General features: G+C 42.2%; 1 protein-coding gene across 1 annotated transcript; it reads right to left on the minus strand.

Annotated features, from left to right (window-relative positions):
• Nucleotides 1–8,731: 8,731 nt before the first annotated feature.
• Nucleotides 8,732–9,735, minus strand: LOC139407490 (pro-adrenomedullin-like). The gene is made up of 3 exons (XM_071151285.1): nt 9,533–9,735; nt 9,244–9,366; nt 8,732–9,082 (listed from the first exon to the last, which is right to left on the minus strand). Exons 1-3 carry the CDS (start codon nt 9,733–9,735, stop codon nt 8,791–8,793), a joined length of 618 nt encoding a protein of 205 aa, XP_071007386.1. The 3' UTR covers nt 8,732–8,790.
• Between the last annotated feature and the right edge of the window lie 6,358 nt (nt 9,736–16,093).

Consider the following 16,093-nt stretch of genomic DNA (forward strand, 5'->3'; position numbering starts at 1 on the left):
TTTTTACTCCAATCCCCCGCTGGCCTGTTTGGACCTCCTCGCATGCGAATCCTGCATGTTTTTTAAATGTTTTTTATTGAACCTTTTTTTAACTAGTCAAGTCAGTTAAGAACAAATTCTTATTTACAACGACGGCCTACCTAAAGGCAAAAGGCTTCCTGCTGGGACGGGGGATGGCATTAAAAATCAAAAATAAATATATGACAAAACACACATCATGACAAGAGAGACACTTCAACTCTACATAGAGAGAGACCTAAGACAACAACATAGCTTGGCAAAAACACATGAAAACACAGCATGGTAGCAACACAACATAACAACAAGATGGTAGCAACACATGGCAGCAGCCCAACATGGTAGCAGCACAAAACATGGTACCAGTCGCTAGCTGCAGCGAACTGAAAAAAAATGAGCGACCCAGGGATGTGTGTGCTTTGGGGACCTTTAACAATGACTGGCAGAACGGGTGTTGTATGTGGAGGACGAGGGTTGCAGTAGCTATCTCAGATAGGGGGGAGTCAGATAGGGGTGAAGTGTTTGACACCCCTGGTTTAGGTAGTCTTAGTCTTCCCAACCCGGTAGTCATTCTGAATGCAGGTCAGGCATGAATAAGAATTCCAAATGTTGGCTATACCAACTCTGGCTGGATTCCAACAGGAATTAAACATCACTTTGCAAGGTTGCTTAGTGTGACTTGCAGACCCGATGTGGTCTGTAAACTATGAGTTTCAGGTCACTCTATTAGGGTAAAACTAGGCTCTCAAAATAAGGCCTTATCAAATACATATTCTATTGTGTTAAAGTATTTAATTTTAATGATAAGATACAGTATTCACTTAGGCTCTCACTAGGATTGCTATAGGACAAAAAAGGCTTTGCATCAGTTCTGCACTGTACTACTGCAGTTTAATTATTTGTGCCAATAGCTACATTTTCATGTGAAGCTAAGCAACATTATAATATCCATAAACCTAAAGTCAAATAATTGTTCATTTGGTAGCATTGTCAATATTCTCAGCTTGAATACGAAGTCAAAACATGCAGGGCATTATTCTAATGAGCTCCGCCCCCGAAACAAAACCAATAAAAATACCCAGTGTTCTTTGCAATTGTTTATCAATTGTGTCTGCTCATTTAGCAGACACTCTTATCCAGAGTGACTAACAGTCAGTTCATTCAACTATACAACCCCGTCTCACAGTCATAGCAAGTAAAATCTTTTTTGTTTCCGGATTTGGATGAAATCAGATCTAAGTAAAATTACCAAAATATAAAAATGACTGTTGCTTCTACATTGATAAAGTTTGATCAGAAAGTTACTGATATCCTCTTCCATTTCAAACACTTGGATTCAGAAGTCGGGATTGTAAAGTTTTTTTTTGTGACATCACAAAAATACTAATTTATTACACCAATGGTAGTGTCTTATTCTCTTGCCTAATTTAAAATTAGTACTGTCTTGTAACCAACATCGCAGAAGGTGTGTTCACAGAGGGGCGTGCTTTACATAGCTAGGTAGCTAGTATTCTGGTGTCAAAATTTGACTGCAGCGAGTCAGCAAATATGATTAGAAGTTTCCCCTATTCATCCAAGGCAAAGATACATATATGTTTCCCCTTTCATCTGTCTGGTGTTATCTAGTAACCAGAGGTGTAAAAAGTACTCAATTGTCATACTTGAGTAAAAGTAAAGATACCTTACTATAAAAAGACTCAACAAAAAAGCAACCCAGTAAAATACTACTTGAGTGTCAGATTTTAAATGTACTAAAGTGTAAATCTTGAGTAAAAGTAAATGCTCTACATCATATTCCTTACATTTAGCAAACCAGATGGCACAATTTCCTTTTTTATGACTTTTTTTTGACAACCAGGCCCACACTCCAACACTCATAATTTACAAAGGAAACATGTTTGTTAAGTGAGTCCACCAAATCAAAGGCAGTATGGATGACCAGGGATGTTCTCTTGAGTGTGTGAATTGTACCTTCTTTTTTTTTTTACTGTACTGCTACGCATTCAAATTGTAACTAGTAGTTTTGGGTGTCAGGGAAAATGTATGGAGTAAATGTCAGGCTCTGTATGAAGGTGAAGTCAGGTGCAGGAGAGCAGAGTATGATTAAATAAAGCGCACTTTATTATAGTTTCAAAACCGGGAGCACAACAAAAACAAACACCCTCAAAAAACTGAACAATAAAGTAAAGTGCTTACTGAACATCACTTGACATGAAAACAATGACACACAAAACATGATGGGAAACAGAGGGTTAAATACAAGTAGATTGATTGGGGAAATGAAAACCAGGTGTGTATGAAAACAAGACTAAACAAATGGATATATGAAAAATGGAGCGGTGACGTCGATCGCCAAACGTCTCGCCCGAACAACTTCTGCGGAAGTCGTGACAGAAAAAAAGTACATAATTTTCTTAGGAATGTAGTGAAGTAAAAGTGCAAGTAGTCAAAAACATAAATCGTAAAGTACAGACAACCAAAAAACTACTTAAATTGTACTTTAAAGTATTTCTACTTAAGTACTTTACACCACTGCAAAAAAAGCATGTGTGTTTAGTGAGTCCACCAGATCAGAGGCAGTAGGGATGACCAGGGATGGTTGGTTGATAGTTTAGTGAGTCCACCAGATCAGAGGCACTAGGGACATCAATGATGTCGCTCTCGCTGCTGGTGATTCTTTGATCCACCTCTACGCAGACGACACCATTCTGTATACCTCTGGCCCTTCTTTGGACACTGTGTTAACTAACGTCTAGATGAGCTTCAATGCCATACAACTCTCCTTCCGTGGCCTCCAACTGCTCTTAAATGCAAGTAAAACTAAATGCATGCTCTTCAATCGTTCGCTGCCTGCACCTGCCTGCCAGTCCAGCATCACTACTCAGGACGGATCTGACTTAAAATATGTGGAGAACTACAAATACCTAGGTGTCTGGTTAGACTGTAAACTCTCCTTTCAGACTCTCAGACATTAAACATCTCCAATCCAAAATGAAATCTAGAATCGGCTTCCTATTTCGCAACAAAGCATCCTTCACTCATGCTGCCAAACATACCCTCGTAAAACTGACCATCCTACTGATCCTCGACTTTGGCGATGTCATTTCCAAAATAGCCTCCAACACTCTACTCAACAAATTGGATGCAGTCTATCACAGTGCCATCCGTTTTGTCACCAAAGCCCCATATACTACCCACCACTGCGACCTGTATGCTCTCGTTGGCTGGCCCTCGTTTCATAGGTCATCAACAAGTCTCTGCTAGGTAAAGCCCCGCCTTATCTCAGCTCACTGGTCACCATAGCGGCACCCACCTGAAGCACGCACTCCAACAGGTATATCTCACTGGTCATCCCCAAATCCAATTCTTCCTTTGGCCGCCTCTCCTTCCAGTTCTGTGCTGCCAATGACTGGAACGACCTGCAAAAATCTCTGAAGCTGGAGACTCTTACCTCCCTCACTAGCTTTAAGCCCCAGCTGTCAGAGCTGCCCACAGATCACTGCACCTGTACATAGCTCATCTGTAAATAACCCATCCAATCTACTTCATCCCCATACTGTATTTATTTATTTATCTTGCTCCTTTGCACCCCAGCATCTCTACTTGCACATTCATCTTCTGCACCACTACCATTCCAGTGTTTAATTGCTATATTGTAATTACTTCGCCACCATGGCCTATTTATTGCCTTTACCTCCCTTATCCTGCCTCATTTGCACATGCTGTTTATAGATTGTTCTACTGTATTATTGATTGTATGTTTGATTATTCCACGTGTAACTCTGTGTTGTTGTATGTGTTGAACTGCTTTGCTTTATCTTGGCCAGGTCGCAGTTGCAAATGAGAACCAGCCTACCTGGCAAAAAAAAAGGTGAAAAAAAATAAAAAATGTTTGGTTGATAGTTTAGTGAGTCCACCAGATCAGAGGCAGTAGGGATGACCAGGGATGTTTGGCTGATAGTTTAGTGAGCCCACCAGATCAGAGGCAATAGGGATGACCAGGGATGGTTGGTTGATAAGTGCGTGAATGACTATTTTCCTGTTCTGCTGAGCATTCAAAATGTAATAAGTACTTTTGGGTGTCAAAGACAATGTATGGAGTAAAAAGTACCATATTTTCTTAAAGGAATGTAGTGAAGTAAAAGTAAAAGTAGTAAAACATATAAATAGTAAAGTAAAGTACAGATATCCCAAAAAACGACTTAAGAAGTACTTTAAAGTAATTTTACTTAAGTACTTTACACCACTGCTAGTAACTGGCTAGCTTGGTCTTAAGCCAGCATGGAACAAAAGCTGGGGAATGGTTGCCCAAAACTGCGACGCAGGTGTCATGTCATACATCGAACAGGAAATTGATACAAACTTATTGACTTTATTGATAGTAATGATGTATGAATGTTGCATATATATGTATACATTTATTGAAATATACCCAGACCTCACCCTGTAAAGTGTCAACTGAAATTTTCCAAATGAGCTAGCCAGCTACACTACATGACCAAAAGTATGTGGACACCAGCTCGTCGAATGTTTCATTCCAGATTCGTCCGTCGGACTGTCAGATGGTGAAGCGTGATTGATCCCTCCAGAGAACGTGTTTCCACTGCTCCAGAGTCCAATGGCGGAGAGCTTTACACCACTCCATCCAACGCTTGGCATTGCGCATGTTGATCTTTGGCTTGTTTGTGGCTGCTCGGCCACGGAAACCCATTTCATGAAGCTCCTAACGAACAGCTCTTGTGCTGATGTTGCTTCCAGAGGCAGTTAGATTTTTACGCGTTACCCGCTTCAGCACTCGGCAGTCCCGTTCTGTGAGCTTGTGTGGCTTACCGCTTCGCCGGCTGAGCCGTTGTTGCTCCTAGAGGTTTCCACTTCACAATCACAGCACTTACAGTTGACCGGGGCAGCTCTAGAAGGACATAAATTTGACGAACTGACTTGTAGTAAATGTGGCATTCTATGACGGTGACAGGTTGAATGTAACTGAGCTCTTCAGTAAGGTCATTCTACTGCCATTGTTTGTCTATGGGGATTGCATGGCAATGTGCTAGATTTTATACACCTGTCAGCAATGGGTGTGGCTGAAAAGGCTAATCTACTATTTTGAAAGGGCGCCACATACTTTTGTGTATAAAAAACTCAGCAAAAAAATAAACATCCTCTCACTGTCAACTGCGTTTATTTTCATGTGTAAATATTTGTATGAACATAACAAGATTCAACAACAGACAAACTGAACAAGTTCTACAGATCTGTTATCTGAGTAACAGTAATGGAATAATGTGTCCCTGAACAAAGGTGGGGTCAAAAGTAACAGTTAGTATCTGGTGTGGCCACCAGCTGCATTAATTACTTGCAGCGAATCTCCTCCCCATGGACTACACCAGAATTGCCAGTTCTTGCTGTGAGATTTTACCCCACTCTTCCACCAAGGCACCTGCAAGTTCCCAGACATTTCTGGGGGGAATGGCCCAAACCCTCACCCTCTGATCCAACAGGTCCCAGACATGCTCAATGGGATTGAGATCCGGGCTCTTTGCTAGCCATGGCAGAACATTGACATTCCTGTCTTGCAGGAAATCAAGCACAGAACGAGCAGTATGGTTGGTGGCATTGACATGCTGTGGAGGGCAATGTCAGGATGAGCCTGCAGGAAGGGTACCACATGAGGGAGAAGGATGTCTTCCTTGTAACGCAGTGTTGAGACTTCCTGCAATGACAACAAGCTCAGTCAGATGATGCTGTGACACACCGCCCCCAGACCATGACGGACCCTCCACCTCCAAATCGATCCTGCTCCAGAGTACAGGCCTCGGTGTAATGCTCATTCCTTTGATGATAAATGCGAATCCGACCACCACCCCTGGTGAGACAAAACCGCGACTCATCAGAGAAGAGCACTTTTTGCCAGTCCTGTGTGGTCCAGCGATGGTGGGTTTGTGCCGGTGGTGTCTGGTGCGGAACTGCATTACAACAGGCCTACAAGCCTTCAGTCCAGCCACTCTCAGCCTATTTCGGACAGTCTGCGCACTGATGAAGGGATTGTGCGTTCCTGGTGTAACTCAGACAGTTGTTGTTGCCATCCTGTACCTGTCCCGCAGGTGTGATGTTCAGATGTACCGATCCTGTGCAGGTGTTGTTACATGTGGTCTGCCACTGCGAGGACGATCAACTGTCCGTCCTGTCTCCCTGTAGCTCTGTCTTAGCCGTCTCACAGTACAAACATTGCAATTTATTGCCCTGGCCACATCAGCAGTCCTCATGCCTCCTTGCAGCATGCCTAAGGCACGTTCACTCAGATGAGCAGCAACCCTGGACATCTTTCTTTTGGTGTTTTTCAGAGTCAGTAGAAAGGCCTCTTTAGTGTCCTAAGTTTTCATAATTGTTACATTAATTGCCTACCATCTGTAAGCTGTTAGTGTCTTAACGACCGTTCTACAGGTGCATGTTCATTACTTGTTTATGGTTCATTGAACGAGCATGGGAAACAGTGTTTAAACCCTTTACAATGAAGATCTGTGAAGTTAATTGGATTTTTACAAATTATCTTTGACAGACAGGATCCTGAAAAAAGGGATAATTCTTTGTTTGCTGACGTAACCATATTACCTGGAACCACCATTTCAGTAATGGGTGAAAAAAGGCCAAGTAACAGATTTGATTAGTTTAGACAAAATATATATTTAAGTAGTTTAAGATGAATTAAATCAATCAATGTACATTCAAAAACATAGATATTGAAACAAACTATTCTAAAAAAAAATATCATCCTACAATAGAGCATGCTGGGAAATATGATAATGAAGGGTGTGGTTTTGTTTTAACACTGGTAATTAAGTTAACACTTACAGAGTGACTTTAACACCTGAATCAACACTAGAAATGTTACACTGTTAAAATCAACACTTGGTAACAATTTGCTGTGTATATACATTGCACTTATCTCTATATACATAAACTCAAGTTCAAGTAGATAATCCTTTATGAGTACACAATACATAATACATTGACCAGATATTTCTGTTACAGTGTCTCTCACCACCATTGATATTGTTTTGAACTGATATTGGTGGTATATGTGAAATTAGTCAGTCAAGAGCATGTTATATGTCCTCCTCTTCTCCTGCTAGGCTCCTGGCCCAGCTCTAGTCCCAGTCTAGTCCAAGGGTTAAGCTCTAGTCCCAGCCCCAGTCTAGTCTAGGGGTTAAGCTCTAGTCCCAGCCCCAGTCTAGTCCAAGGGTTAAGCTCTAGTCCCAGCCCCAGTCTAGTCTAGGGGTTAAGCTCTAGTCCCAGCCCCAGTCTAGTCCAAGGGTTAAGCTCTAGTCCCAGTCTAGTCTAGGGGTTAAACTCTAGTCCCAGCCCCAGTCTAGTCTAGGGGTTAAACTCTAGTCCCAGCCCCAGTCTAGTCCAAGGGTTAAGCTCTAGTCCCAGCCCCAGTCTAGTCTAGGCTCTAGTCCCAGCCCCAGTCATGTCTAGAGGTTAAGCTCTAGTCCCAGCCCCAGTCTAGTCCAAAGGTTAAGCTCTAGTCCCAGCCCCAGTCTAGTCCAAGGGTTAAGCTCTAGCCCCAACCCCAGTCTAGTCCAAGGGTTAAGCTCTAGTCCCAGCCCCAGTCTAGTCTAGTCTAGGGGTTAAACTCTAGTCCCAGCCCCAGTCTAGTCCAAGGGTTAAGCTCTAGTCCCAGCCCCAGTCTAGTCTAGGCTCTAGTCCCAGCCCCAGTCATGTCTAGAGGTTAAGCTCTAGTCCCAGCCCCAGTCTAGTCCAAGGGTTAAGCTCTAGTCCCAGCCCCAGTCTAGTCCAAGGGTTAAGCTCTAGCCCCAACCCCAGTCTAGTCCAAGGGTTAAGCTCTAGTCCCAGCCCCAGTCTGGTCTAGGGGTTAAGCTCTAGTCCCAGCCCCAGTCTGGTCTAGGGGTTAAGCTCTAGTCCCAGGCCCGGTCTAGTCCAAGGGTTAAGCTCTAGTCCCAGCCCCAGTCTAGTCCAAGGGTTAAGCTCTAGTCCCAGCCCCAGTCTAGTCCAAGGGTTAAGCTCTAGCCCCAACCCCAATCTAGTCCAAGGGTTAAGCTCTAGTCCCAGCCCCAGTCTGGTCTAGGGGTTAAGCTCTAGTCCCAGCCCCAGTCTAGTCCAAGGGTTAAGCTTTAGTCCCAGCCCCAGTCTAGTCCAAGGGTTAAGCTCTAGTCCCAGCCCCAATCTGGTCTAGGGATTAACCTCTAGTCCCAGCCCCAGTCTAGTCAAAGGGTTAAGCTCTAGTCCCAGCCGCAGTCTAGTCCAAGGGTTAAGCTCTAGTCCCAGCCCAAGTCTAGTCCAAGGGTAAAGCTCTAGTCCTAGCCCCAATCTAGTCTAGAGGTTAAGCTCTAGTCCTAGCCCTAGTGCAGTGGTGTGGTTTGGAGCGTCAGTGTTCAACCAAGCCACTCTTTCTATGCCGCCACAGGGGTGAGAGAATGTCTCCTGAGCTGGGAAAGAGACAGAAGCGTGTCAAGTTCCACAGCTCTGAGAGTGCAGAAGTCACTGCAACACGAATATATACATACACACAGCTATTTTTAGACAACACCCCCCCCCCACACTCACACACACACACCTTCTTGCGCCCCTCTATCTTCCATCCAGTGGCGTGAAAATTGTTTCCTGCTCCATTGACCTTTTCCATCCTTTTCCCCACGCATGAAAGGGATGCTCAGGAATAGGACCTCAGTAATATCTCAGCCAGCCCCAAACATTAAAAAAAGTGCTTGATATTCGCTAGATCGACACTCCTCTTCCTGTTCTCTGCCCGTCTCAAGTTTGTCTGAGAGGGATGGCCTGTAGGTGGAGTCCTTGGTTGCACTCTCTGCTGCAGTTCAGTCTCACTCTGCCTGCTTGGAGACTTAGCGTTGCGTAGCGCTGTGGGAGTGGCTGTGGTGACCTGCGGCGGCGACCGTAACCCTGTGAGCTGATCTTGTCCTCCGGGGCTCTGTTGACCTTTAACTTGTTGTTGAGGATGTGTAGCCGATGGGCCAGGTCATGTAGGCTGCATGTACCCAGAGAACAGCCTGGTCTTTTCACTGAGGTCACAATGGATCTTCTGGACCTGGAAGAGAAAGAGATCAAAATGAGATAAGAGAAGAAATAGAGATTTCTAAAGATTGACTGAAATGAACTTGACCAAAAACCATTCAAATGTGACCTTTTTATATTAGTAAAAACATTAAAAAAAATTATACACCAGAGTGACCATTATTGAATTAACACCTGGAATGAAATACTGAGGGGTCTGTCTCCCCTCTCTGCCCTGGTCCACTGAGGATCCCTGAGTTCACTGCAGAGCTGCTTTGGAAATCTTCTCTTGTGCGGCTCTGTAACCAGACTCTAAATCTACCACAGAAGAAGAAGAAGAAGAAGAAGAAGAGAAGGCATAATGCAGAAATAACATACTTCCCCCTAGACACATCAAAGACAGAACACACATCCTATCCAATAATCCTGTACACTCTATAGAATTAGACGGTGGCCACCGTTCGTCATTCGTCAATCAGGTTACCTCTTTTTCATGTTGGAGTTGAGGTCAACTTTGGTGCCTTTGACCAGCGGTAGGACTGTGCCTTTGACCAGCGGTAGGACTGTGCCTTTGACCAGCGGTAGGACTGTGCCTTTGACCAGCGGTAGGACTGTGCCTTTGACCAGCGGTAGAACTGTGCCTTTGACCAGCGGTAGGACTGTGGCTAGAACACACCCGCAGATCATGGTTTGAAGATGCACTTTCATATTGGCTGGAGCCTGCAAATAAGAATTAAAAAAACATGATTTATATTTAGATAGTCTCATTTACTTGTGAGAAAAGGTGAGAAGTGTCTCCTGGCTCCAAAAGTATACCTGGATTATACCATGCTGACATAAGATGGTCCAAAAAGCCAGTTATGTGAACTCTGACCCTCTTCAGTCCCTAGGTCATTAATTTGCCCAATATAATATCCGGACAAAAACAGTTTTGAGTATTGGCTAATTTCTCTGTGCTCAGGAATACCATACATTCTACATGGATGAGAGTGACGAGTCATCTCCTTCAGTCTTCTTCTGTAATAACAATATAATAAGAAAATTGCACTGCTGCAGACAGAAAACAAAGATAGCACTCCCTACGTTCCTGCCTTGACTTCAGAGAAAAACAAAATGATCTGATACAAGTCAGAAAGAAAATATACATTCTCAAATTCAAATGGCAGATTTCACTTACCTCAGGCTCAAAACAATTCACTTCACTGGGAGGCTGCCAGTTGCATAGATCTCTCCAGTCACTCCTGGGTGGGTGCTTTTTCTGAGGCTGTAGTTACCTATTTGTCTGAGTGTACACAGTCAACGTGAGAGGCTTTATAGGGGTGGGTGGGAGGGACTTATACCTTATTGACAGTCAATGTGGGAGGGGCTTGTCTATGTGACAACTTTTATTGTACTCATCCTCTCCAACAGACTGTGAACCATGTAATGTAGCAAAGCTATTACAGAACAACAATAGAAACGCAACATGTAACAATATTCAATGATTCTACTGAGTAACACAGTTCATTTAAGGAAATCAGTCAATTGAAATAAATTCCTTAGGCCCTAATCTATGGATTAGGATTCTTCGGTGAACAAAAATATAAACACAACATGTAAAGTGTTGGTCCGATGTTTCATGAGCTGAAATAACAGATCCCAGAAATGTTCCATGAGCACAAAAATCTTATTTCTCTCAAATTTTGTGCACAAAGGTTTTTCCATTTATGTTTTGAGGTTGGACTTTGGCACGTGTAGCCCATTAGCACGTAGGGTGCACCGGTTGGTGTCACCTCGTTAGCCAGAATGTGTTACACCTGTGCTGGTTGCGTCTCTTTAGAGGGAAGATTTTTCACTTGCGCTGCCCAGGTGCTATTTAGGAGTGGCTTGCCCAGTCACCCAGATTTCTTGAGAGATGGGGCGCGTCAATGCCTTTAGTTGGCGTGCCCTATTTGATTTCTAGAAAAACATTTATTTGTCAGATTTAGTTTTCTTTAAGTTCGGTGTGGGTTTTTCTTTTGTTTGCCTCTTCTTTGGCAAATGTATTGGGTGCTCATGGTGAGTGTTTTTGGTTCCAGTTGTAGTTGCTAGTCAACATACACCCCCTAAAACCCCACGTGTTTGTTTTGGTTGTTGTCAGTGACTCTTTGTTAGTTCCCCCTTCTTGCTTGGGAATGTAACAATGGCATGATCATTACACAGGTGCACCTTGTGCTGGGGAAAACTAAAGGCCACTCTAAAACGGGCAGTTTTGTCAAACAACACAATGCCACAGGTGTCTGAAGTTTTGAGGGAGCATGCAATTGGTATGCTAACTCCAGGAACGTCAACCAGAGCTGTTGCCAGAGAAGTGAATGTTAATTTCTCTACCATACGCCACTTCCAACGTCATTTTAGAGAATTTGGCAGTATGCCCAACCGGCCTCACAACCGCAGACCACATGTATGGTGTCGTGTGGGTATGCGGTTTGCTGATGTCAACGTTGTGAACAGAGTGCTCCATACTGGCTGTGGGGTTATGATATGGGCAGTCATAAGCTACAGTTAACGAACACAATTGCATTTGATCAAAGATAATTTGAATGCAGAAAATAACCGTGACGAGCTCCTGAGGCCTATTGTGAGGCCCATTTTGTGTAAGGTACAGTTTGTGACCAATAGAAGCATACAGTTGAAGTCGGAAGTTTAAATACACTCAGGTTGGAGTCATTAAAACTAATTTTTTAACCACTCCACACATTTCTTGTTAAACTATAGTTTTGGCAAGTCGGTTGGGACATCTACTTTCTACTTTTTTTTTCTAACAATTGTTTACAGACAGATTATTTCACATGTAACTTACTGTATTACAATTCCAGTGGGTCAGAAATGTACATACACTAAGTTGACTGTGCCTTTAAACAGCTTGGAAAATTCCATGTCATGGCTTTAAAAGCTTCTGGTAGGCTAATTGACATAATTTGAGTCAATTGGAGGTGTAAAAGCCAGACTACGGTTTGCAACTGTACATGGGGACAAAGATTGTACTTTTTGGAGAAATGACCTCTGGTCTGATGAAACAAAAATCGAACTGTTTGGCCATAATGACCATCATTATGTTTGGAGGAAAAAGGGGGATGCTTGCAAGCTGAAGAACACCATCCCAGCCGTGAACCACGGGGTGCTTGTTCTGGAGTTTTTTTTGCTGCAGGAGGGACTGGTGCACTTCACAAAATAGATAGAATCATGAGGAGGTAAAATTATGTGGATATATTGATGCAACATCTCAAGACATCAGTCAGAAAGTTAAAGCTTGGTCGCAAATGGGTTTTCCAAATGGACAATGACCCCAAGCATACTTCCAAAGTTGTGGCAAAATGGCTTAAGGACAACAGGGGTCAAGGTATTGGAGTGGCCATCACAAAGCCCTGACCTCAATCCTATAGAAAATTTGTGGGAAGAACTGAAAAAGCGTGTTTGAGTAAGGAGGCCTACAAACCTGACTCAGTTACACCAGCTCTGTCAGGAGGAATGAGCCAAAATTCCCTCTCCCATGTCAAACACGTGCATTCAGGGAGGATTATTAATACAGCAGCCTTATGTGTGCAGCAGGGAGTGGCAATTGAACATTTCAATTGTTGAAACATTTCTAGCCTGTCTATCTGTGGGTAACAGAGTTGACATGTTATGCTCAATCAACCCTCTCAATTGTCCATCACGAAACACAGAAAATGACCCAAAACGGTAGAACCAGCTCAACCACTATTTAACTATTAGATGTTCAATGTTTCTTTTGAAAAAAATATTTACGAAGTTTCAACATATTAAAACGAGAATTCTGTTTATGTAACAGGGTTGACCTTAAAATCTCCAGAAATGACTTTGTCAAAGCTACAAAATAACCAGGACTTTACACTTATGGTGAAAGCAAAGTATTTTGGGGGTTAAGTGGGTTAACAGAGGGACATGTCAAAAGTCTGAATTTTGGTACTTTAGTAAGTCTTTATTCATATTGAAAATCTGATTTATTGACTTCTCTATGTGGTCGATAGTAAAGGGCCCTTAATTTAATATATTAGGCTTTTAAAATTACATATTGGTGCACAATTTCTCTTAAAATATCAAAGGGATGCAAAAACCACTCATTTCGTGGAACGCCCCATATACAGTATGAGAGTGACATTCATATTGACACCCAAATAAGTACCACTTTTTTTTACAGGCCACTCATTGTCGTCAGTTTTCACACAAAAAAAACGAATTGTACTGTTTCTGCCTTGTAACTGGCCATTTCTGTGTTACACGGGACAGAGCTCTGACTAGAAGTTCATTGCCACTGAGTCAGGAAATGGTTATGAGCCAGAGGGATAAGGGTTTAGTCTGACCCCAACTATTTTACCCACCTACACATTCTCGCAGTATTCAAGGAATGTTCATTCAAGCTATTTCCAATACCAGTTTTTAGAACCACATGTCAATTATAGGCCTATTTTAGGATTCAGCACAAACTTAAACTCATTACTGCTCAGCAACAGTCATTGTAAGGCCGGGATTTAATCTGATCGTGCTTTGTCTGCAATAGATTTTTTAAGGCAATGTTCACAAATTCGCAGAGACCACATAAACAATAAACGCTGCATATTTCGGCTCAATCGGGAAATCACCTTTCAATTGTTCATTATCCAAGTCCAGTGGGATTAAATCCAGGCTAAACCATAAATTGTTTGGGATACCCAACTGATAATTGGCTCTCGGTTGCCGAAGCATGCTGATGGTCTCATTTTTTATTCACTGCAATTAAAAACGCTGGTTTTGATTGCCAATCTGTGCTCATGCATAGAACACTCATGCGTAGAACACTCATACACAGAACATTCATGCACAGAAAACTCATGCACAGAACACTCATGCACAGAACACTCATACACAGAACACTCATACATAGAAAAGTCAAGCACAGAACACTCATACACAGAACACTCATACACAGAACACTCATGCACAGAACACTCATGCATAGAACATTTGAATCATTTTGTGATCCATCCCATTCTTCTGAAGCAACCTCAGGTCTTAACAACCTGCCACATAGTTCATCTAATTAGTCAAAGACTAAATAGTCCAGAAGTTAGTAATCTGAAGTCAAGCAATGTCTCAGAAATATATATTTTTATTTATATATATACATTTTATTAGAATTAGCCCTAGTCTTGACGTAATTTAAGATGTATTATGATTCAGAGTTAGTCAGACTTTTTCAGACAACACTCACTGCAACATGTCCAGAATTTAAAATAGGCAGTTCATTTTCTGTGGTTATGACAACGGCACGTTAAGTGCTCTATTATGTACTGTGGATGTATTTTAAACAGGCGATAAGAAGCGGTGAACGTGCCAAATGAGATGCATGGCCAGTCTGCACTGTTTCCACTAAATAAAAGATTTGAAACCAAATTGCATGCACTTCGTTTCTAAAATGTGGAGATGAAAGAAATTTAGAAAGAAATGCCATTGCTTATTTCAATAGGTTGTATTGTGCATAACAAATTCAATTTACTTAATCAATCAATCAATCAATCAAATGTATTTATAAAGACCTTTGTACATAAGCAGTTGTCACAAAGTGCTCCACATTAACCCATCCCAGAATTATTCTGTTGAACAAGGCAGCGTAAATTTAAGGCAAGCCAATGTGTTCACTAGTCATTTGCCCAAAGTTGTTGAAAATATTTTAGTTGCATTTTGGTGGGCATACAGTACCAGTCAAAAGTTTGGACACACCTACTCATTAAAGGGCTTTTCTTTATTTTAACTATTTTCTACATTATAGAACAAGAGTGAAGACATCAAAACTATGAAATAACACATATGGAATCATGTAATAACCAAAAAAGTGTTTAACAAATCTAAATATATTTAATAGTAGCCACCCTTTGACTCGATGACAGCTTTGCACACTTGGCATTCTCTCATTCATAAGGCAGTCACCTGAAATGCATTTCAATTTACAAATGTGCCTTGTTAAAAGTACATTTGTGGAATTTCTTTCTTTCATAATGTGTTTGAGCCAATCAGTTGTGTTGTGACAAGGTAGGGTGGAACTTTGAAAGTTTCTTCAAGTGCAGTCGCAAAAACCATCAAGCGCTATGATGAAACTGGCTCTCATGAGGACCACCACAGGAAAGGAAGAACCAGAGTTACCTCTGCTGCAGAGGATAAGTTCATTAGAGTTACCAGCCTCAGATATTGCAGCCCAAATAAATGCTTCACACAGTTTAAGTAACAGACACATCTCAACTCTCAGCATCAACTGTTCAGAGGAGGCTGCGTGAATCAGGCCTTCATGGTTGATTTTCTGCAAAGAAACCACTACTAAATGACACCAGTAAGAAGAAGAGACTTGCTTGGGCCAAGAAACACAAGCAATGGACGTTAGACCTGTGGAAGTATGTCCTTTGGTCTGGTGAGTCCAAATGTAAGATTTCTGGTTCCAACTGCCGTGTCTTTCTGAGACGCAGAGTAGGTGATTCCCATCGTGAAGCATGGAGGAGGTGGTGTGGGGGTGCTTTGCTGGTGACACTGTATGTGATTTATTTAGAATTCAAGATACACTTAACCAGCATGGCTACCACATCATTTTGTAATGAAACACCATTCCATCTGCTTTGCGCTTAGTGGGACTATCATTTGCTTTTCAACAGGATAATAACCCACCACACCTCCACACTGTGTAAGGGCTATTTGATTAAGAAGGAGAGTGATGGAGTGCTGCATCAGGTGTCTTGGCCTCCACAATCACCCGACCTCAACCCAATTGAGATGGTTTGGGATGAGTTGAACCACAAAGTGAAGGAAAAGCAGCTAACACATACTCAGTATATGAGGGAACTCCTTCAATACTGTTGGAAAAGCACTCCAGGTGGAGCTGGTTGAGAGAATGCCAAATGTGCAAAGCTGTCATCAAGTCAAAGGGTGGCTACTTTGAAGAATCTAAAATCTAAAATACATTTTGATTGGTTTAGCACTTTAACCACATCCATGTATTGGAAGGAATGGCCTAAATGTTCATCATGGATAGCAAAACCTA

This window comes from Oncorhynchus clarkii, chromosome 4 (assembly GCF_045791955.1).
Source record: "Oncorhynchus clarkii lewisi isolate Uvic-CL-2024 chromosome 4, UVic_Ocla_1.0, whole genome shotgun sequence".
In the NCBI taxonomy this organism is placed as follows: Eukaryota; Metazoa; Chordata; class Actinopteri; order Salmoniformes; family Salmonidae; genus Oncorhynchus; species Oncorhynchus clarkii.